Source organism: Bubalus kerabau, chromosome 1 (genome assembly GCF_029407905.1).
Source record: "Bubalus kerabau isolate K-KA32 ecotype Philippines breed swamp buffalo chromosome 1, PCC_UOA_SB_1v2, whole genome shotgun sequence".
Lineage (NCBI taxonomy): Eukaryota > Metazoa > Chordata > Mammalia > Artiodactyla > Bovidae > Bubalus > Bubalus kerabau.
This window is the reverse complement of record NC_073624.1, coordinates 171,194,486-171,217,478: the sequence shown is the minus strand read 5'-3', so window position 1 is coordinate 171,217,478 and position 22,993 is coordinate 171,194,486. Positions and strand designations below refer to the sequence as shown.

The 22,993-nt window shown below is 43.3% G+C and overlaps 1 protein-coding gene, 1 long non-coding RNA gene and 1 pseudogene across 6 annotated transcripts in view; 2 read left to right on the top strand and 1 right to left on the bottom strand.

Annotated features, from left to right (window-relative positions):
* RUFY1 (RUN and FYVE domain containing 1) overlaps window positions 1-22,993 on the top strand; it is a 68,043-nt gene that overhangs the window by 41,874 nt on the left and 3,176 nt on the right. For 4 of the 5 annotated variants that reach the window (XM_055539202.1, XM_055539219.1, XM_055539214.1 and 1 more), the window contains exons 11-16: window positions 252-419; window positions 11,882-11,979; window positions 17,683-17,802; window positions 18,462-18,591; window positions 20,219-20,313; window positions 22,864-22,912. In XM_055539202.1, coding sequence (XP_055395177.1) covers window positions 252-419; window positions 11,882-11,979; window positions 17,683-17,802; window positions 18,462-18,591; window positions 20,219-20,313; window positions 22,864-22,912 — 660 coding nt within the window. The remainder of the gene's footprint in view (window positions 1-251; window positions 420-11,881; window positions 11,980-17,682; window positions 17,803-18,461; window positions 18,592-20,218; window positions 20,314-22,863; window positions 22,913-22,993) is intronic. The other variant, XM_055539207.1, reaches the window with a different exon arrangement.
* LOC129622731 (uncharacterized) lies at window positions 9,495-10,838 on the bottom strand. The gene is made up of 3 exons (XR_008700117.1): window positions 10,700-10,838; window positions 9,969-10,115; window positions 9,495-9,633 (listed from the first exon to the last, which is right to left on the bottom strand). It is a non-coding gene; the product is annotated as an uncharacterized LOC129622731 (long non-coding RNA).
* Window positions 12,605-15,500, top strand: LOC129641236 (keratin, type I cytoskeletal 18-like; annotated as a pseudogene).

Here is a 22,993-nt window from a genome sequence, read left to right as displayed (position 1 = left end):
TAAAAAAAAAATTCCTGGAGTGTTCCTCATTGCCACCTACCTACTTTCTGTTGACTTGAGGCTGAGCCAGTGTTCATTGTAAAATGAGAAAAGGGGTAAAATTAAATCTAGTTGTGCTCCAGACAGACATGTCTGCATCTCCCTAACCTATTCAGACCTTTGTATTTTCAGCACTGCCCAAAATACAGTATCAGTTAAGTTCATTTCTCTGATCTACTTTAATAATATTCTCCTTATTAATATCCTTTAAGGAACTAGAAAAAGAACTGGAGTTACAAATTGGAATGAAAACCGAAATGGAAATTGCAATGAAGCTACTAGAAAAGGACACCCATGAAAAGCAGGACACTCTAGTCGCCCTGCGCCAGCAGCTGGAGGAAGTCAAAGCCATTAACTTACAGATGTTTCACAAAGTCCAGGTGGGAATTGGCTTTGTGTCCACATCACACAAAGCCCCGACACAGTGGGCATGGATTCCGTCTTCCAAGTTTGGGCAAGTGACCGTTTGACTTAATGTTGGCCGTAACTTGCAAGGCTCATGATATCTGCTTTGGCATCGCCAGGCCCCTTTCTGCAGAGTCAGCACGGCATAGCTGGATTCCCCAGGGAAGGACCACCCCCACTCCCTCTAGTGCTGCTGGAATTCTGGCTTCACCCTCTTTCTCCCTCTGGGCTTCAGATGCCGAAGGCTGAGTCAACACTTGTATCCCTGGTTGGAGCACTATAAAGAAACATCCCTCCTGTTTTCTTATTTCCTTTTACCCCCCACCCCACTCCCATCCTCATTCCTGTAGCCCAACATTCGAAAGCGTTAATCTTTTCATTTGTATTTATCACTCTAAAACATGTATCATTTTGAGATACAAATTTTAGTTTCCATCAGTGGTATTGTGCTATGGCGCTCCTGTTCCTTTTTCTGCCTCGGCGTGACATTCATCTGCGTACTTGTCTGGTGTTGGCTTCTTAACACAGTTTAGCTTCCCAGTGTGTGGACCCACTGCACTTTCTTGCCCAGTGACGGACAAACGATTTTCCTTCACTATGCTAGCGCAAGCCACACCCTGGCAAGTAGTGTACCCATCTCCCTTTGCAACCTGGGAGAATCTCTCTGGCAGACACAATCGTAGTGTCCTCCCAGCCAGACACTTCTTTCTTCCTTTGTGTTCTTGGTTTGCACAAGTCCAGCCACACTGCTTTCCAGAAGGGCTGCACCAACATACACTCCCTCCAGCTGTGTCATGCGGTACCTGTATTGTGAGTGAGTGTACAATTGTTTTAATATTCATTTCTCAGTCTAGTGAGCTTGAGCATCCTTTCACATGGCAGTTAGCCATTTATGTTTCCTCTCTGTGGCTTACCTGTTCATATTTTTTGTCCTTTATTTCTTTTGGGCTTTCTGTTTTCCTTGTTGATGAGTAGTAATGTATAGTGTAAATATTAGTCCTTTACTGGTCTACAGATTGTAAGTATCTTCTCCTAGTCATCTACTATCCTTAAGTCCCTAGTTTTGATGTAGTCTAATGTGTTGATTTTTCACATATGGTTAGCACTTTGGGGGCTTCTCTGATAGCTTAGTTGGTAAAGAATCCGCCTGCAATGCAGGAGACCCTGGTTCTATTCTTGGGTCTGGAAGATCCCCTGGAGAAGGGATAGGCTATCCACTTCAGTATTCTTGGGCTTCCTTGTGGCTCAGCTGGTAAAGAATCTGCCTGAAATGCAGGAGACCTGGGTTGGGAAGATCCCCTGGAGAAGGGAACGGCTACCCACTCCAGTATTCTGGCCTGGAGAATTCCATGGACTGTATAGTCCACGCAGTCGCAAAGAGTCAGACACGACTGAGCAACTTTCACTTTCACTTTCTTTCTTTGCCCTTTGCTGCTGCTAAGTCGCTTCAGTCGTGTCCGACTCTGTGCGACCCCATAGACGGCAGCCCACCAGGCACCCCCGTCCCTGGGATTCTCCAGGCAAGAACACTGGAGTGGGTTGCCATTTCCTTCTCCATTGCATGAAAGTGAAAAGTGAAAGTGAAGTCGCTCAGTCGTGTCCGACTCCCAGCGACCCCATGGACTATAGCCCACCAGGCTCCTCCGCCCATGGGATTTTTCCAGGCAAGAGTACTGGAGTGGGGTGCCATTGCCTTCTCCCCTTTGCACTTTGGAGGTTTTGTATTAGAAACTTCCTCGTGCCCAGGTGTCAAAGATAGTCCACACTAGTTGTCTCAACCTTTCACGTTAGGTTTGTACTGTTATCAAGAGTTAGCCTTGGTATATGGCATTACCCAGGGATCCAGTGTTCTTTTTGTCCATATAGTAACTGCTTCCAGTTCACTTACTGGCATGTGGCCACCTTCATCATGTGTCAAGTTCCTATGGAAATAAACGGAACTGTCTCTGAGGTCTCTGTTCTGCTTGCCAGTTTGTTTATTTCCATTGCCATAGCTTTGCAGTAGGCTTTAACGTCTGGTTGGCTCTGTTAGTTTGCTCTCGCTGCTGTGATAGAACACCACAAACTGAGTGGCTTAACAAGAATTTGCCACCTCGCAGTGCTGGAGGCCAGAAGTTTCAGCATCAGGTATTGGCAGGGGTGGTTTCCTCTGAGGGTTGTGAAAACGTCAGTCCCAGCTGTCTCTCCTAGCTTCTGGTGGTTGCTGTCAGTTTTGGGGGTTCCCACTTGGAGGAGTTACCACCCCATCCTGCCTTCATCTTCACACAGCATTTTCCCTGTGTGTGCATGCCTCTGTCCACATCTCCCCTTTGTATAAGGACACCAGTCGTATTGTATTGGGAGCCCACCCAACTCCACCGTGACTTCATCTTAATTAATTATGTCTGCAGTTAGTGACCCTGCTTCCAAATGGGGTCCTGGGTCATACTGGGGGTTAGGACTTCAACATAACAGGTTTGGGAGGGACGTGACTCAGCCCATAACGTTGGTCAAGCCTGCCCATGTTTCCCCGTTTCCTCTCTTCATTTTCCGATTCACTTATCTATTTATAAATGTTTGTTCTTTTTTATCTTCTTTTAAATTGAAGGATAGTTAATTCACAATGTTGTGTTAATTTCCGGTGTAAAATGACTCTTTTTCAGATTCTTTTCTATTATAGGTTATTATAAATCATTGAATATAGTTCCCTGTGCCATACAGTAGGTCTTGATCTATTTTATATATAGTGATATATATCTGTTAACCATAAATTTCTAATGTATCCCTCCCTACCCCTTTCCCCTTTGGTAACCATAAGTTTTTTCTGCAAGTCTGACTCTGTTTCTGTGTTGTAAATAAGTTCATCTGTATCATTTTTTTAGTTTCCTCATATAAGTGGTATGATATTTGTCTTTGGCTGACTTACTTCACTTAGAGTGATAATCTCCAGGTCCATCTGTATTCCTACAGATGACATTATTTCTTTCTTTTTATGGCTCTGTAGGGCTTCCCTGGTGACTTAGTGGTAAAGAATCCACCTGCCAATGCAGGAGACTCAGGTCTGATGCCTGGGTCAGGAAGATCCCTGGGGAAGGAAATGGCTACCCACTCCAGTATTCTTGCCTGGGAAGTCCCATGGACAGAGGAGCCTGGCGGGCTGCGGTCCGTGGGGATGCAAGAGAGTCAGACACGACTTAGCAACTAAACAAACAGACAATGTGTCTGTATGCACTATATATATATACACACACACCATATCTTCTTTATCCATTCATCTGTCAATAGATATTTTGGTTGCTTCCACGCCATGGCTGTTGTAAATAGTGCTGCAATAAACATATATCTTTTTTAATTAGACTGTTCGTCTTTTCTAGATATATGCCCAGAAATGGAATTGCTAGATCTTATAGTAACTCTATTTTTAGTTTTTTAAGGAATCTCCATATTGTTTTCCAGCGTCTGTACCAATTTACATTCCCAGCAACAGTGCAGGCAGTTCCCTTTTCTCCACACCTTCTCCAGCGTTTATTATTTGTAGACTTTTTCATGATGACCATTTTGACTGGTATGAGGTAATACTTCACTGTAGTTTTTATTTGCATTTCTCTATAATTAGCCATGTTGAGCATTTTTTCATGTGCCTGTTGGCCATCTGTATGTCTTTCAGAGAAATGTCTAATTAGGTCTTCTGCCCATTTTTTGATTGGGTTGTTTGGTTTTTTGATATTAAGCTATATAAGTTTTTTGTGTATCAAGAAGAGATGAGAAGGCTTTCTTCAATAAACAAAGCGAAGTAGAGGAAAACAACAGAATGGGAAAAATTAAAGAACTCTTCAAGAAAATTGGAGATATCAAGGGAACATTTCATGCAAGGATAGCCACAGAATAAAGGCCAGAAACAGTAAGGACCTAACAGAGCCAGAAGAGATTAAGAAGAGGTGGCAAGAATACGCAGAAGAACTATACAAAAAAGATCTTATGACCAGGATAACATGATGGTGTGGTCACTAACCTAAAGCCAGACATCCTGGAGTATGAAGTCAGGTGGGCCTTAGCACTACAAAGCTGGTGGAGGTGGTGGAATTCCAACTAAGCTATTTAAAATCCTAAAAGATGATGCTGTTAAAGTGTTGTACTCAATATGTCAACGTTGGTCACAAGACCGGAAAAGGTCAGTTTTCTTTCCAATCTCAAAGAAGGGCAATGCCAAAGAATGTTCAAAGTACCAGTCAGTTGTGCTCGTTTCGCAAGCTAGTAAGGTTATGCTCAAAATCCATGGAGGTAGGCTTCAGCAGTACATGAATCGAGAACTTCCCGATGTACAAGCCAGGTTTAGAAAAGACAGAGGAACCAAAGATCAAATTGCCAACATTCATTGGATCACAGAGAAAGCAAGGAAATTCCAGAAAAACATCTAATTCTGCTTTATTGACTACGCCAAAGACTTTGACTTTGTAGATCACAATAGACTGGAAAATTCTTAAAGAGCTGGGAATAGCAGAATACCTTACATGCCTCCTGAGAAATCTGTATGCAGGTCAAGAAGCCACAGTTAGAACCTGACGTGGAATAACTGGTTCCAAATTGGGAAAGGAGTACAACAAGGCTGTGTATTGTCACTCTGTTTATTTAACTTCTTTGCAGAGTACATCTTGGAAAATGCTGGGCTGGATGAATCACAAGCTGGAGTCAAGATTTCCACGAGAAATATCAACAGCCTCAGATATGCAGATGATACCACTGTAATGCAGAAAGTGAAGAGGAACTAAAGAGCCTCTTGATAAAAGTGAAAGAGGAGAGTGAAAAAGCTGGCTTAAAACTCAACATTCAGCCACAGGTGCACATGTGTTGCCCCCATCCTGAGCCCCCTTTCCTGTGGCTGATTCATGTCAATGTATGGCAAAAGCCACCGCAATATTGTAATTAGCCTCCAATTAAAATAAATAAGTTAATTTTTTTTTTAAAGAACTCAGCATTCAAAAAACAAAGATCATGGCATCCAGGCCCATCACTTCATGGCAAATAAGTGGGAAAACAGTGGAAACAGTGACATTTTTTGTTGGGCTCCAAAATCACCACAGATAGTGACTGCAGCCATGAAATTAAAAAGATGCTTCTTCTTAAAAGGAAAACTGTGACAAACCTAGACAGCATATTAAAAAGCAAAGACATCGCTTTGCCGACAAAAGTCCATGTAGTCAAAGCTCTGGTTTTCCAGTAGTCGTGTATGGATGTGAGAGTTGGACCATAAAGAAGACTGAGTGCCAAAGAACTGATGCTTTCAAACTGCAATGCTAGAGAAGACTCTTGAGAGTCCCTTGGACTGCAAGGAGATCAAACCAGTGAATCCTAAAGGAAATCAACCCTGACTATTCATTGGAAGAACACTAGATCCCTAGGTAATGCCATATACAAAAGTTAACTCTTGATGCATTACAAACCTAAATGTGAAAGGCTGAGTACACCAGTGTGGAATGTCTTTGTCACCTAAGCATGAGAATGTTTCTAAAACAAAACCTCCGAAGTGCAAACCATACATGAAAAATCAACACATTAGACTATGTCAAAACTAGGGACTTAAGGATAGTAGATGTCTAGGAGAAGATACTTACAATCTGTAGACCAGTAAAGGACTAATATTTAGACTATACATGGAATTACTACTCATCAACAAAGGAAAGATAGGAAATCCAAAAGAAAAAGGGACAAAAAATATGAACAGGCAAGCCACAAAGAGGAAACATAAATGTTGAAGCTGAAGCTCCAGTACTTTGGCCACCTGATGTGGAGAGCCAACTCATTGGAAAAGATCCTGATGCTGGGAAAGATTGAAGGCAAAAAGAGAAGGGGGCAGCAGAGAAAGAGATGGTTAAATAGCATCACTGACTCAATGGACATGAATCTGAGGAAACTCCAGGAGACCGTGAAGGACAGGGAAGCCTGGCATGCTGCAGTCCATGGGGTCACAAAGTCGGCCACAACTTAGGGACTGAACCACAACTATAAAGCTGGCTGTTGGTATATTTTCAAAATCCCTCGTTGGTCACATCATTAGCAAATATTTTCTCCCATTCCATAGGTTGTCTCTTCATTTTGTTTATGGTTTCCTTTGCTGTGCAAAAGCGTATAAGTTTAATTAGGTCACATTTGTTAATTTTCACTTTTGTTTCCATTTCTCTAAGAGATGGTCCAAAAAACTATTGCTGCAATTTATGTCAGTGTTCTGCCTATGTTTTCCAGTGTTATACCTTGATCTTTAATCCATTTTGAGTTTTTCTTTGTATATAGTCTCAGAAAATGTTCTATTTTCATTCTTTTACATGTAGCTGTGCACTTTCCCAGCACCGCTTGTTGAAGAGACAGTTCTTTTCTCCATTTTTGCCTCCTTTGCTGTAAATTAATTGACCATAGCGCATGGGTTTATTTCTGGGCTTCTCTCCTGTTCCATTGATATCTCTCTGGTTTTGTGCCAGCATCATGCTGCTTTGGTTACTGTAACTTTGAGTGTAGTCTGATTCTTGATAAATATTTTAGAATAAGATATAAACTTCCTTTTTTAAAACTCCAGCTGAATTTCCTAAGTGGGAATTACATTGAATTCAAAGCTTACTCTCCTTTTGTCCTTTTTATTCCATAAGACTTGCATTTTCTCCAGGTGAGCTCCTCGATTCTGTCTAGTTCTCGATGGCAGCTTGGTTGTTTCCTTATTTTGGCTGCGTCTTCTAGTGAGGTCTTACTAATACAGAGAAGTGCTTTTGTGCTTTATAGGTTGATCTTGCATTTAACAACCTTGCCCACCACCTGGTTCTGATAGTTTGTCTGTTGATCTTGTTGGTTGTAATTAATCATATTGTAGGCAAATAAAGACAGTTTAGTCTCTTCACTCTCAAGTCTTGTGCCCATTATTTGTTTCTTTTAGCACCGGACTCCATGACTACATTAAACAGGAACAGAAATAGTGAGCAGACTTGTGATTCTGATCTTAAAAGTAATGCATGCAAAACTTTCTCCATCAGGCCTTCCCTGGTGGCTCAGTGGTAAAGAATCCACCTGCCAATGCAGGAAACACGGGTTCCATCCCTGATTGGGAAAAATCCCACATGCCTCGGAGCAGCTAAGCCCGCGTGCCACAACTATTAAGCCTGTGCACTGGAGCCTGGGAGCCACAACTACTGAAGTCCACACGCCCTAGAGCCTGCGCTCTGCAGCTAGAGAGTAGCCCCTGTTCTCTGCAACTAGAGGAAAGCCCACACAGCAAGAAAGACCCAGCACAGCCAAAAATAAATAAATACAATTATTTTTAAAAAAGATTTCCCCATCAAGAATAATGCTTACTAGGTGCTTGGTGTATAATCTTTACTGAATTAAAGAAGTTCTTTTTTTTTTATTTATTTACGTTCTGTGCATGGGCTCCCTCTCGCCGCATGGAGCAGAGGCTGCTCTGATTGTCCCGCACAGGCTTCTCACTGCAGGGGCTTCTCGTCGTGGAGCACGGGGCTTGTGGGCTTCAGTAGCTGCAGCGCGTGGCCTCTAGAGCACAGGCTCAGCAGTTGTGTCACTCCGGTTTAGTTGCTCATGGCATGAGCGATGTTCCGTGATCAGGGATGGAACCCATGTCTCCTGCATTTTCAGGCAGATTCTTAACCACTGGACCCCCAGAGAAGTCCATGAAGTTCTTCTTTATTTCTTGTTTGCTCAGAGATTTTTCTCATAAATAAATATTGAACTTTATTAAAATGTTTTAGGTTTTTTTGCATTTTATCTATTGTGATAGAACAGTTCTTTTTCTTCCTTATGTATGTGGCAATTTCTAGATTAACGTTCCTGGATTCCTACTTGATTGTGATATATTTAAATATGTAGCTAATATGTATGTTTATATATGAGACAGACCTCTAACTTTCTTTCCTATTACTAACCTTATTTGGCTTCAAAATCATGGTTGGACTGGTACTGTAAAATAAGGTTTCCTGTTCTCTTTCTTAGAAGTAACTCTTATAAGATAGCAACTATCTATCCTCCAAAAGTCTTGAGAATCCCATCCACGTTATAGGATTCATCTGGGCTGGGCTTTTTGGGTCAAGGAGACTATGACTGCCATTTCAATTTATTGAATGCCTACTGGTTTATTCATATTCTCCATTTCTTCTCAGACCAATTTTGATATATTTTATACTTTTTCCCAAAATGTGTCTTATTTTATTTAGGTTTTCAAGTGTTCTAGCTCTTAATTGTTTATAATATTCTTTTGCAGAATTTTTAAATCTCTTTAATTCAGTGTTTTCTTATTACATTTTCTGTCTTTCTTCCTTATCTAATCTTGCCAGAATTGTGTCTGTTCTAATAATCTTTTCAAAGAACTGGCTTGTTTTCTAATATTCCTTATTGTGTACTGTTATTGTTTCTTATTTCATTGATCTCTACCTTCACTTTCATTATATTCTTTCTTATTTCTTAGGGTTTACTCTGTGATTCATTTTCAGCTTCTGAAATGCATACTTAGCTCATCTGTTTTATTTTTTTTTAATTTCATTAAATATTTTATTTAGAGTTTAAAATTGCCCACAAGTACTGTTTTAGCTAGGCTTCCACAGTGGCTCAGGTGGCAAAGAGTCTGCCTGTAGTGCGGGAGACCTGGGTTTGATCCCTGGGTCGGGAAGATCCCCTGGAGAAGGAAATGGCAACCCACTCCATATTCTTGCCTGGTAAATCCCATGGACAGAGGAGCCTGGTGGGCTACAGTCCATGGGATCACAAAGTGTTGGACATGACTCAGCGACTTCACTTCACTGCTTTAGCTATGGCACTCACATTTTGAGAAAAGTATTTAATTGATTGGGTTGGCCAAAAGGTCTGTTTGGTTTTTTCTATAAGACAGCTCTCACAACATTTAATCTTTAACTTCATTCAAAACAGTTTTGTTAGATTGTATCATGACAGTTGTCATAGTGGCCTGCATTTTCAAAAAATTTAGCAAAATTGGTGAATTTCTGTAAAGCTATTTTAATATTGAAGATGGAAGGAAAAAAGCAGCATTTTGGCACATTGTTATTATTTATTATTTCAAGGAAGGTAAAAATGCAACTGAAATGCAAAAAAAATGTATGTGTACAGTGTGTGGAGAAAGTGCTGGTCAATTGTGTCAGAAGTGGTTTGTGAAGTTTCCTGTTGGAGATTTCTTGCTGGATGATGCTCCCCAGTCAGATGGACCTGTTGAAGTCAGTAGAGATGAAATCAAGACATCAATTGACAACAATCAGTGTTAAATTACATGAGAGATAGCTGACATACTCAAAATATCCAAATTAAGTGTTGAAAATTATTTGCACCCCCTTGGTTATGTTAATCATTTTAATGGCTTGGGTTCCACATAAGTTAAGCGAAATAAACCTTCTTGACCGTATTTCCACATGTCATTCTCTTCTGAAACGTAATAAAAACATTCCTTTTAAAAAGCAAATTGTGAAGGGCAACAAAAAGTGGATACTGTACAATAATATAGAATAGAAGAGATCATGGGGTGAGCAAAATGAACTACCACCAACCTCGCCAAAGGCAGGTCTTCATCCAAAGAAGGTGATGTTATATATATGGTGGGATTAGAAGGGAGTCCTCTATTATGAGCTCCTTCCAGAAAAACCACACGATTAATTCCAATAAATACTGCTCCCAATTAGACCAACCGAAAGCAGCTGTTGATGAAAAGTGTCCAGAATTAGTCAACAGAAAACGCATAGTCTTCCATCAGGATAACACAAGACCACATGTTTCTTTGATGACCAGACAAAAACTGTTACAGCTTAGCTGGGAAGTTCTTCTTTTAAAAAAAAAAAAAAGATAGGGGTTTGTTTGGTTTTATTTATTTGGCTGCGCCAAGTCTTAATTATGGCATGCAGGATCTTTAGTTGCAGCGTGTGGGATCCAGTTCCCTGACCAGGGATCAAACCTGGGCCCCCTGCAGTGCGCTCTCAGCCAGTGGATCATCAGGGAAGTCCCTGGCTGGGAAGTTCTGATTCGTGCACTGTATTCACCAGACACTGCACCTTCGGATTTCCATTTATTTAAATCTTTACAAAATTCTCTTCATGGAAGAAAATTCAGTTACTTGGAAGAATGTAAAAGGCACCTGCAACACTTCTTTGCTCAAAAAGATAAAAAGTTTGGGGAAGATGGAATATGAAGTTGCCTGGAAAATGGCAGAAGGTAGTGGAACAAAATAGCATGTTGTTCAATAAAGTTCTTGTTGAAAATGAAAAATGTGTCTTTTATTTCTTACCTAAAAACCAAAGTACCTTATTGGCCAACCCAATAAAAAGCATATTTTTCTTATCTATCATCTCTGAAATTAAGACACGTCTTATAGTCAGTGTCATGACATGTTTCAAGTAGCAGTCTTTTCCTTTCTTAGTGGTATATAAAATTAGGATGCATCTTCAGTAATGAAATACTGCAGTGTTTTCAATGTCTTTCAGCTCTAAGTATTTCAATTTCTCTTCTGATTTTTTTAGCTCAATGTATTTTAGTAATATTCTATTCCATTTGCAGATGTGAGGTGTTCAGCTATTCTTTAGTTGCTTACATCTAGTTTTACTACGTTAAAGCCAGAAAATACAGTCTATGTATTCCTGGGAATGTATCAGTACTTCTTTCTGTCTTCAATCTTTCTGCTTCCTTGTATTTAAGAGTGTCTCTTGTAGACACACAGAAACATGTTTGGTTGTTTTGTTTTTTTTTTTTTTGCTGCCTCCTGGTCACTCAGCATCTGCCACAGTTGAAAGCTTGGGCTGAAAAAGTCACATGGGTGCGGGTACGAACCCAGCTGCACCACATTTGTGCTGTAACCTTTACCCAGGTGCTTTCTCCTTCTGCGCCTCCGTCTCTTGCTCAGAGAAGTTGCTGCCAAGTCGCTTCAGTCGTGTCTGACTCTGTGCGACCCCATAGACAGCAGCTCACCAGGCTCAGAGAAGGGGGGGCTCACAATGCCCACCATGAGAACCCTGCAAGACTCACATAAACTCATGGAGGTGCCTGGCACATGAGAAGGCTCAGCAATGTTGAGTCAGATCTGACTCTGAAGTTCCTTTTCAAAAAGGGACTTGGTCTGTTCAAACACAGAGCTTCATTACCTCCCTCTCTGCCTTTTTTTCACCACTCTGCAAGGCTTGCAGGATCTTAATTCCCTAATTAGGGACTGAACCCAGGCCACAGCAGTGAAAATGCCAAGTCCTAACCATGGACTACTAGGAAATTCCCCCTCTGCCTTTCTTTATGTTGATGGCACTGGGAGCGCTGACCTAGTTCGTCTTCTAGGGCTGTAGTGAAGAGCCGCAATTAATGAAACACTCTTGAAAGTATTATTAAAAAAGTACAAAGAGAACAGTTGAACCCTCTCGTAGTCCAGAACAGGCAGGGGGGTGAAACAGAAGCAGAAAATGACCCTCTTTCCTTGCTTTTATAGAATGCAGAGAGCAGTTTACAACAGAAGAATGAAGTCATTACATCTTTTGAAGAAAAAACCAATCAAGTCATGTCCAGCATGAAACAAGTGGAAGAAAGGTAAAACACTTCCTCCTGGCAGATATTCCCTAGAAGGTACTAGGCATTGTCTGGGCCTGGAGACTTACTCAGAGTCTCTCTCAAAAGTATAGACAAGTTGGAATGACTTTCCTTCAGGTCTTTAGTCTTGCCCGGAAAGGGGACTGGATTCCCTAGTTTTGCCTAAGCGTGTATTCAGTTATTCAACTTTTGGGCTACTATATCACTTTGACATCTCAGGGAGTCAGAACTATCCCCTGAGCTCACATTTAAATCGGGTCAGGGACCTCCCTGGCAGTCCAGTGGACAAGACTCTGCACTTCCGTTGCAAGGGGCAGAGGTTTGATCCCTGGTCAGGGAACTAAGATCCTGCATGCTGCACAGCATGACCAAAAAATAAAAGTTAAATAAATAAATAGCAGGTCAGTAAGGGATCAGAATACAGTTTAAAAAAAAAAATAGACTCATACAAATATAGGTGACTGTTTTTTGTTTTTTGTTTTTTTACAAAGGTACAAAGGCATTTTAACGGAGAAAGGATAGTTTTTTCAATACATGGTTTTGGAAACAGTTGGGTATCCATAAGCCAAAAAATGAACCTCAATTTAGACCACACCTTTATATAAAAATTAAATTAAAATGAATCATGAATCTACATGTAAAACTTAAAACTAAAAACTTTTAGAAGAAAACATAAGAGAAAAATCTTTGTGGCCTTGGGTTAGACAAAGAATTCTTAGATGTGACATAAAAGCTCTGTTCATAAGAGAAAAACTTGATAAATTGGACTTGCTCAAAATTTAAAACTTTTGTTTAGTGGAAGACACAGCTAAGAGAATAAAAATCCCATATCTGACAAAGGACTCATATCTAGAATATATAAAGAACTCTCAAAACTCAATGAACAATCCAGTCTAACACAGACAAAAGACTTGAAAAGACCCTGCATCAAATAGGACATATGGAGGGCAAATAAGCAAGCAAAAAGGTAGTCAAGAAATCTGTTGGATTTCTTAACACTAACTATGAAATATCAGAAAGAAAAAATAAGAAAAAAAATTGCTATTTAAAATCACATCAAAAAAAAAACAAAACAACAACCCTAGGGATAAACCTAACCAAGGAGGTGAAAGACTTTGAAGATGATTCAAGGAAATGTAAAGATATTCCATGTTCTTGGATTGGAAGAAGTAATATAGTTAAAATGACCATACAACCCAAAGCAACCTATAGACTTAATGTGATCCGTATCAAATTACCTATGACATTTTTCACAAAACTACAACAAATAATCCTAAAATTTATATGCAACTATGAAAGACCCTGAATGCCAAAGCCATCCTGAGGGAAAAGAACAAAGCTGGAGACATAACCCTTCCAGACTTCAGACAATACTACAAAGTGATAGTAGTCAAAACAGTATGGTATTGGCACAAAAACAGACATGGATCAATGGACAGAATAGAGAGACCAAAAATAAACCCACACACCTACGTCAATTAATCTTTGATAAAGGAGGCTAGAATATACAATGGAGAAAAGACGGTCTCTTCAGCAAGTGTTGGCAAAGCTGGACAGCCTCATGTAAATCAGTGAAGTCAGAACACTCCCTCACGCTATACACAAAAATAAACTCAAAATGGTTTAAAGACTTAAATGTAAAGTTGTTGTTGTTCAGTTGCTAATAAGTCATGTCCAACTCTTTGCAACCCCAACAGACTGTAGCACTGTCCTCTATTATTTCCTGGAGTTTGTCAAATTCATGTCCATTGAGTCAGTGATGCTATCTGTCTAACCATCTCACCCTCTGCTGCCCCCATCTCCTTTTGCATTTGATTCTTCCCAGCATCAGGGTCTGTTCCAATGAGTCTGCTCTTCGCATCAGGTGGCCAAAGTATTGGAGCTTCAGCTTCAGCATCAGTCCTTCCAATGAATATTCAGGGCTGATTTCCTTTAGAATGGTTTGGTTTGATCTCTTTGCAGTCCAAGGGACTCAAGAGTCTCCTCCAACACCACAGTTCAAAGGCGTCAGTTCTTTGGTGCTTAGCCTTCTTTATGGTCCAACTCTCACATCCATATATGAGTACTGGAAAAACCATAGCCTTGACTATACAGACCTTTGTCAGCAAAGTGATGTCCCTACTTTCTAATACACTGTCTAGGTTGGTCATAGCTTTCCTTCCAAGAAGCAAGCATCTTTTAATTTCATGGCTGCAGTCACCATCCGCAGTGGTTTTGGAGCCCAAGAAAATAAAATCTGTCTTCAACTTTTTCCCCTCTATTTGCCATGAAGTGATGGGACTGGATGCCATGATCTTAGTTTTTCAAATCTTTTTCAAGCCAGCTTTTTCACTCTCTTCTTTCAAGAGGCTCTTTAGTTCCTCTTAACTTTCTGCCAGTAGGGTGGAATCATCTGCATATCTGAGGTTATTGATATTTCTCCCAGCAGTCTTGACTCCACCGTGTGATTCATCCAGCCTAGCATTTTGCATGATGTATTCTGCATATAAGTTAAATAATCAGGGTGACAATCAAGACTGTGACAGTCAGCCTTGTCACACTCCTTTCCTGATTTGGAATCAATCAGTTGTTCCATGTCTGGTTCTGTTGTTTCTTGACCTGCATATAGGTTTCTCAGGAGACAGGGAAGTTGGGTGGGGGGCATTACTTGAAGACCATTGAGGACCTAGGGGCTCAGATTTTTCAAATTCTGTGGACAATGCCCGCATCGTTCTACAGATTAACAGTGCCCCATCTCATCTTGCTGCTGATGACTTCAGAGTCAAGTATGAGACAGAGCTGGCCATGCACCAGTCTGTTGAAAGTGACATCCACAGACTCCGCAGGTTATTGATGACACCCGTGTCACCCAGCTGCAGCTGGAGACTGAGATTGAGGCTCAAGCAGAGCTGCTTTTCATGAAGAAGAACCATGAGGAGGAACTTGGGTTACCATAGAATTGGATGCCCTCAAACCTCAGGACATCAACAAGATCATGGCAGACACTGGGCCCTGTACAATGAGCTGGATCAGGAGAACCAGGAGGAGCCCGACCAGTACTGGTCCCAGCAGATCAAGGAGAGCACCACAGTGGTCACTCTGCACATTCTGAGGTAAGAGCTCCTGAGATGACGTTCTCGGAGCTGAGACACCATCTAGTCCCTGGAGATTAACCTGGACTCCATGAGAAATCTGAAGGCCAGCTTGGAAAACAGCCTGAGGGAGGTGGAGGCCCACTATGCCATGCAGATGGAGCAGGCCATCCAGGTCCTCCTGCACCTGGAGTCAGAGCTAGCCCAGACCGAGGCAGAGGGGTAATGCCAGACCCAGGAATATGAGGCCCTGCTGAACATCAAGGTCAAGCTAGAGGCTGAGATCAACACCTCCTGCCACCTGCTGGAAGATGGGGAAGACTTCAGTCTTGATGATGCTCTGGACAGCCCCAACTCGATGCAAGCCATCCAGAAGACCACCACCCTCAGGCTCGTGGATAGCAAAGTGGTGTCTGAAGCCTCAGACCCTGAAGTTTTGAGGCATTGAATGAATAGAAGCAGTGTACCCTACGGAGCAGGAGGCCAATAAAAGTTGAGACGTTATTGCATTAAAAAAAAAAATGAGCAGAAGACCTAAATAGACATGTCTTCAAAGAAGACAGATGAAAAGATGCTCAACATGGCTAATTTTTAGAGAAATGCAAATCAAGACTACAATAAACTGTCATTTCAAACCAGTCAGAATGGCCAGCATGGAAAGTCTACAAATAAATGCAGGAAAGGGTGTGGAGAAAAAGGAACCCTCCTGTACTTGGTGGAAATAAAAAATTGGTGCAGCCACTGTGGAAAACAGTATGGAGATTCTTTTAAAAACTAAAAGTAGAGTTGCCAAATGATCCAGCAGTCCCGCTCTTGGGCATATATCCAGAAAAGCTGAAAGCTCTAATTCAGAAAGACATGTGCACCCCTAGTGTTCATAGCAGACTATTTACAATAACCAAGACATGGAAGCAAACTTAATGTCCATCAGTTAATGAATGGATAAAGCAGATGTGGTACATATATACAATGGAATATTACTCAGCCATAAAAAATAATGAAATATTGATTTGGAGCAACATGGATAAACCTAGAGATTATCATACCAAGTAAAATAAGTTAAAGAAAGACAAATATATCATATCACTTATATGTGGAATCTAAAAAAAAAGTTACAAATGAACTTATTTACAAAACAGAAACAGACTCAGAAAAACAAATTTATGGTTACCAAATGGGAAAGTGGGGAGGGATAAACTGGGAGAGTGATTAATAGACATATACCACTTTAAACTAGATAAACACAGTGATTTTCTGATATCTTATAGCACAGGGAGCTATATTCAATACCTTGTTCAGTTCAGTTCAGTCACTCAGTCGTGTCTGACTCTACAAACCCATGGACTCCAGCACGCCAGGCTTCCCTGTCCATCACCAACTCCTGGAGTTTACTCAAACTCATGTCCATTGAGTCGGTGATGCCATCCAACCATCTCATCCTCTGTCATCCCCTTCTCCTGCTGCCTTCAGTCTTTCCCAGCATCAGGGTCTTTTCAAATGAGTCAGTTCTTCACATCAGGTGGCCAAAGTACTGGCGTTTCGGCATCAGTCCTTCCAATGAATATTCAGGACTGATTTCCTTTAGGATGGACTGGTTGGATCTCTTTGCAGTCCAAGGGTCTCTCAAGGGTCTTCCTTCTCCAACACCACAGTTCAAAAGCATCAATTCTTTGACATTCAGCTTTCTTTATAGTCCAACACTCACATCCATACATGACTACTGGAAAAACCATAGCTTTGACTAGATGGACCTTTGTCAGCAAAGTAATGTCTCTGCTTTTTAATATGCTATCTAGGTTGGTCATAACTTTTCTTCCAAAATCAACTATATTTCCATTTTTAAAAATTGTTCAGCATTAGCCATTAGGGAAGTACATGTTAAAATCACAATGAGATGCCACTGCACACCTATTAGAACAGCTAAATATTTTTTTTTTAATGATAATACCAGGTGCTGGTGAGGCTACAAAGCACCCAGAGCACTCATACATTACTAGTGGGAATGTACTTTGGAAAACAGTCTCTGAAAAAAGCTAAACATACTCCTATCATATGATCCAATAATCCCATTGCTGACTATTTGCCCAAAAGGAGTGAAAACCCATGTTCACAAAAAAACCTGTACACAAATGCTTATAGCATCTCTATTCATAATTGCCAAAATCTAGAAGCAACTCAGATGTCTTTCATCAAGAGAATGGATAAACCGGTCATCTACCCAATGAAATTCTACCCAGCCATAAAAAGGAATGACCACTAATACACACAAAATCTTGGGTTGATCTCAAAGAGATGCTGAAAGAAAGAAGCCAGTCTCAAAAGGCTGTGTGAAATATAATTCTGTGTATTAATATATGATATTTGGGGTGGAGAGGTGTGACTCAAAGGGGCAGTGGTAAGGTGTTTTGCGGGGTGATGGAAATAGTCTATGTCACCTGTTAGAATGGATTGTGGTAATGCTTACTTGAATTTATGCCTGTGCTAAAGACTCATAGGATTATACACACAAAGGAGTCAATTTTATCATATATTAATTTTTTAAAATAAAAGAAAGCCAGCAAGGATATGCAAAAATCATGATAAATGTGAGGAGTGATCCTTTCCTTACAAGTATTTGGTTCCTTCGGTCTAGGTTACAGCACTCAGAGAGGGCGAGGCAGGGGGCCGAGGAGCGGAGCCGCAAGCTGCAGCGGGAGCTCAGCGGGAGGAGCAGCGCCCTGCAGCAGCAGCTTGCCCAGCTGCACGAGCAGTGGTAGGAGCCCCGGAGGCAGCAGGTGGCTTCGTGGTGTGGCAGGGATGGGGGAGGCCATCTCCCAAGTGGGGCAGACAGTGTCCCACTTCACAGGTGAGCCCTGCAAGGCTAGGATTAGGATGAGAGATGAGGTGTCTATTCCCCACTTCACAAATGAGAAAAACGACTTCATGGGGGCTCAGTATAGTCCCCAAGGCTTTTCAGCTGGTGAGAAAGGCATCAGGATTAAACTGAAACTCACCCCCACCCCTTAGTAGCTTCCTCCTTGTCCCGAGCCCCCAGTATCCTCCACTGTTAGCTGGCCCCTTTAAAAAGCAGCATAAATGTTGCAGAATAGATGTCTCCATCTCAGTAGTAGGTTCTGTGTGTGCAGCCACAAGTGTTAGAGCTTTTCTCCTCCCTTTCCATTTGTGTAACTATCAAATGTGTGCCTGTGCCTGCTTTCCTTGATGTGTTCCTGGTCTTTCTTATGGAGGTGCAGATGGCCCTGGGGGAGCGGGAGCCTTATTTCTATGCTTTGTGGAAGGGTCTGTATGCTGACATCACAGTTCAGATTGCTGTGCATCCCCTGTTTCTGATGTGGTGACTTGGGTTGTGGATTGTGCATTTCCATGAAGATCTCTCATTGAGACTAACTCAAGTTCACTGTGCAAAAACAGCGCAAGTCTAGAGAAAGAGCTGAAATCAGAAAAAGAACAAAGACAAGCTCTTCAGCGAGAGTTACAGCATGAGAAAGACACTTCCTCTTTACTCCGAGCAGAGCTACAACAAGTAGAAGGATTAAAAAAGGTAAGGTGGACTGTCTTGGGGAGAAAAAGAGCTTCTAGATCTCCAGAAACTCCTGCCCAAGAGCCTCCCAGCCAGCAAGTGAGACGCACGGCGGCTGCAGAGTCCGTCCCCGCTGTGCACACATCAGCTCTGGGTCTGGGACACTGTTTCCACATCCTCGGAGCCTCTGCTTCAGGAGGAAAAGACAAAGACAAATCCTAAGCCAGCGAGCAAACCAGAGATTCAGTGATGAGGGCTATGAAGAGAAGAAAACAGGAGCGTGTCCCCACACCGGGGTGGAGGGTGGCCTGGGAAGAGAGTGACAGTTAGGCAGAGGACTGAATGGTGAAGCAGGGCCAGCCATGCAGAGCCGCCAGGAAGTGTGAGGGACCGTCACAGTGAAAGAGCAGAGAGAAGGGCTGTGTGCCCTAGGTGTGACAGCAGAGGAAGGAGGGCTTGGGCAGTGACCCCAGACAGCCTTCCTGTGCCGCTGGGGCAGTTCCCAGACACGGGTTTTGTCTTGTTGAGCACAGTAATGGGCACCGCTGCAGTCTGAGGTAAAAGCCCTTTGATTTCTATTGGAAAGTACCTAGAGTCCCTCATGGGAGAGCCTGCTAGGTCCAGCATGGGGGTTGCTAGTGAGGAGAGAGCTTTCCAGGAGCCACTCAAGCTCAGAGATGGGAGGAAAGGACTTCTAGAAAGTTCTGCATGATGGAACACTCCCCCATCACTTCAAAATACTTTGGTCTAAGATTTGAATTACACATACCCTGAAAAAGGAACAAAACAGCATATCTAACCTCACCAGGAAGCCTTAGCATGCTCTTGTGAGCCCGTGTTAAACGGTCTCTGGGGCAGAAGGCCCAGGGGGTGGCTGAGGTGGGAACTGCCCCCCACTCAGGCCTTAAGCCCTACTGCTTGCCCTGGGATCAGCCCTGAAAACCAAGTTACTTTTCCGAGTCTTCGTCTCTGCCCTTGCCAGCCTGTGTCCTCAAGGTGTGCTCACCCCAGTTTATAGAGTCATCAGCATCGTCCCCGCTGAGCTTCACTCCATGGCTCAGGGCCCCTGGAAGGGCTTGCCACCCTCAGGGCCATGAAGGAGATCCCAGATCTTGGCTTTCATCAGCCTTGCTCATTTACTTTCAGAAAATTTTGACCAGCTCTTTCCAAAATAGTTTATTCCTAAACTAGCTTTCCCTGATACAAATCTGTCTTCTAATAGAAACAGAAAAAACTTTTTTTGCAAAAATCTGTTTGGAATGTTTCCTGCCCCACGTTCCACACTGCAGAGCCACTCATGAAGCGCTTCCCTTCCAATTGTCCATCTGGAGAAACACACAAGTGTTTCTTGAAATAACCCTGTTGTGAATGAGATTGATACAACAAAACTGTTCCTTGCTCTTGCAAAACATTCTAGGGACTTCACTGGTGGTCCAGTGGCTAAGACTCCATGCTTCCACTGCAGAGGGGTGAAGGTTCAATCCCTGTTCAAGGAACTAAGACCCTGCATGCCATGTGACATGACCAAAATTTAAAAATAGGAAAAAAAGAAAAACATTCCGACCTGCTTGTCACTGTGATGACTAAACCTTTTTTTTTAAAAAAGGACTTTGAGTTCTGTGTCAAGCATCTGGTTGGTTTGTTTTAGGAGCTGCGGGAGCTCCAGGACGAGAAGGCAGAGTTACAGAAGATCTGTGATGAGCAGGAACAAGCCCTCCAGGAAATGGGTCTGCACCTCAGCCAGTAAGAAACCCACTCCCCTTGTCTGCCACCCACATCAGGGCCACCGGGCCCACCTCCCCCTGGAGAGTCACAGCAGCCTGCCCACTACGTCACTTGAGCCGCAAAGCCGTGTCCTTTTGTCCAGGGAAGGGCAATCAGGGAGGCCTGCCAGCTGTTCAAGGGGAACCCCCTGCCCAGGAAGTCAGGCTTCAGGGACACAGCACTGGTTTGGGTTAATTAATTCATCAAGAACATCCTTTTCTAGTGACCGGAAGTCTTACGGTCACAAACTGAGTGTCTGTGTCCCAGGGGAACCAGATGAGTGATAAGAGGGTTGTGTGTTTAGCTCCAAAGGGAGTGCTGTGGCTTGCGACTGTGAGCCTGCCACAGTGCAAGTCTGGCGACCACTTCCCTCCCTGGCGCCTGTAAACTCGCATCTGCCAGAGTCTGCCTGTCTGCCTCCGACGGGCGATACTGCGGGAGTGCACACCCCGCGGCTCTGTGTGCCCTCTGACTGAACAGGTCTCCTCCCTGATGTCCCAGTCCTGGACACTTTGGTAGGTCACACCGCAGGCGGTGGAACGTGCCCATTTGTGTGATTGTTGCATTTTTAAACAAAGTGGGTAGCTTTTTCTCCTCAAGTCACAACTCCTGGTTGCTAGTGACAGAAATCCAGTTCAAACTGGCTTAAGCAAAAAAAAAAAAGTCATCAGGAGTCAGTGTCTACCTCTCTGTCACTTGCCTCGCAGGTGGGCCTGGCCCCCAGCAGGGCTGTCTGTCAGCCCTGTTGACAGGAACGAGAGACAGGAACAAGCCTGTCTCTCTCCCGTCACTCCACAGAGATCCCAGGTTGACTCACGGCCCACCTGAGTCCTGGTGCAGGCTCAGCTAGCAGCAGAGCCCGGCTCAGGCCCGGTGCAGGACACACCGTGACCAGAGACGGGAGCTCAGAGCAGAGGAAACCAGACACACTCAAGTAGTGCACATGTGTGCACAAGCTTGGGAGCTTTCTGTCTGCAGAGTTGGAAGGTCTCAAGCAGTGCGGTAGCCCACAAAAGTATAAGGAAGAATGTTATGACTCTGATGAGAATGTGGTCTTTTCGGTAATGTGAAGATGCTGCCCATTTCCTCTCCTCTCCCATTCAGCAGCTCTTTCTAGACCAGCTCAGGGCCGCTGGTCCCTTCCCCTGAGGGCCGCCTGCCCCCCACAGGTGGAGTGTGTCATGCGCTGCCCCCTCCTAGGGGGAGCTCTCGGAGAGCACCAGCCAGCTCTGAGGGCTCCCTGAAACTACTGAGAACCAGCTGTGGACGCTGACGTCCTGCTGCTTCTTGGATGCGAGCGGTATTTAGAGAGAGGGAGGCATTCTCAGGGTGCCCTCCCCCTTCTCACATGGCTCGCCCCGTTTCTTTCCTCCTGCCTGTGCTCTTCACGTTGGACAAACAGCAGAGTCAGAGACACACTCCTAGTAAGGCAGAGGCCTCAGAAAAGCAGACAAATTCTGGTCTTGGAAAGGCACCCCCGCCCTTAGCAGCCTTCACCTTCAGAGTGCCCATCACAGCCGGGGTGGGTCAGCACGTTTTCTCCCCGTTCCCTCCTTTATGCAAGCCCCCACCAGACGACAGAGAAGAGAAAGCCCATTATCAGATGCCTCCCCCAGCTGCAGACACGCCTCTGGATTCTCACATTGTATTTCCCAGGGAAGTTCTGTGTCCCAGGCAGCCTCTGGCCCTGTCCGTCTACCCGCCTGCTTCTGTAGCCGGGCCGGGGAGGGGAGGAGCCCCTGCAAGCATTCCTGCAGGCCACAGGGTGTTTTCTTTCAAAGGCTTTGAGTTTGGTTTCCTCGTCCTTCCCTAGAAGTCTAACCTGTGACTCACAGCCTTCCTCTCTGACACTTAGGTTAGGCAAATCCAGTGACAGTTTAAGCTAACCTCAGCTTTTAAAAAAGGGCTTTGACATACACGTAGTGTTCTGCTTTATCTGGTTTAATTCTGCCATTTTAGACTGTGTTCGGTCCTGTCTTCTATGTGGGGAACTAAGGAATTATTCTTCCATTAATGAATGAGAATGGAACAAGAACAAACAACCGTGCCCCCTGAGCCTGGCTGTTCTAGACAGAGCTGGCAGCAAGAGAGGGGCAGAGAGGCCTACAGATGCGGGGTCCCGCACCTGGTGAGGGAGTGCACCTGCCCCTCACACATGTCACAGGCTGGAAGAGTTGCTCAGAGAAGCCAGAAACATGGGCTTTTATGAGATCATTCTCAGTTTTTAAATGATTGCAACTATTTCAAAGCCTTTTTAAACCCTGCTGCAACTCAACAGCGTATAACTTGGGCCAGATTCGGTCCAGAGGCTCAGCCTCAAGACCGCCCCAGACACGAGCCAATACAGTGAGATGACTCTGGGATTGTAAAAAGGTGGAAAGAAGTTATTCTGTAAGAACTCATGTTACCACGTTCCTCTCTTACAGTCTTGTTGCCCTCACAAAGCCAAAAAGTTAACTGTGGATTTACTTCATGAGAGCTTGAAAGTCCCTCTTAGTGAGGCTATGAATTTCTCTCTCTTTTTTTAAGGTCAAAGCTGAAGATGGAAGACATCAAAGAAGTAAATAAGGCACTGAAGGTACTGGACTATTAATGTTATTAAGAATCACTACTCGTAGCTATCAGTCAGCCCATGCTAATATATTAGCATGCTCTTAGG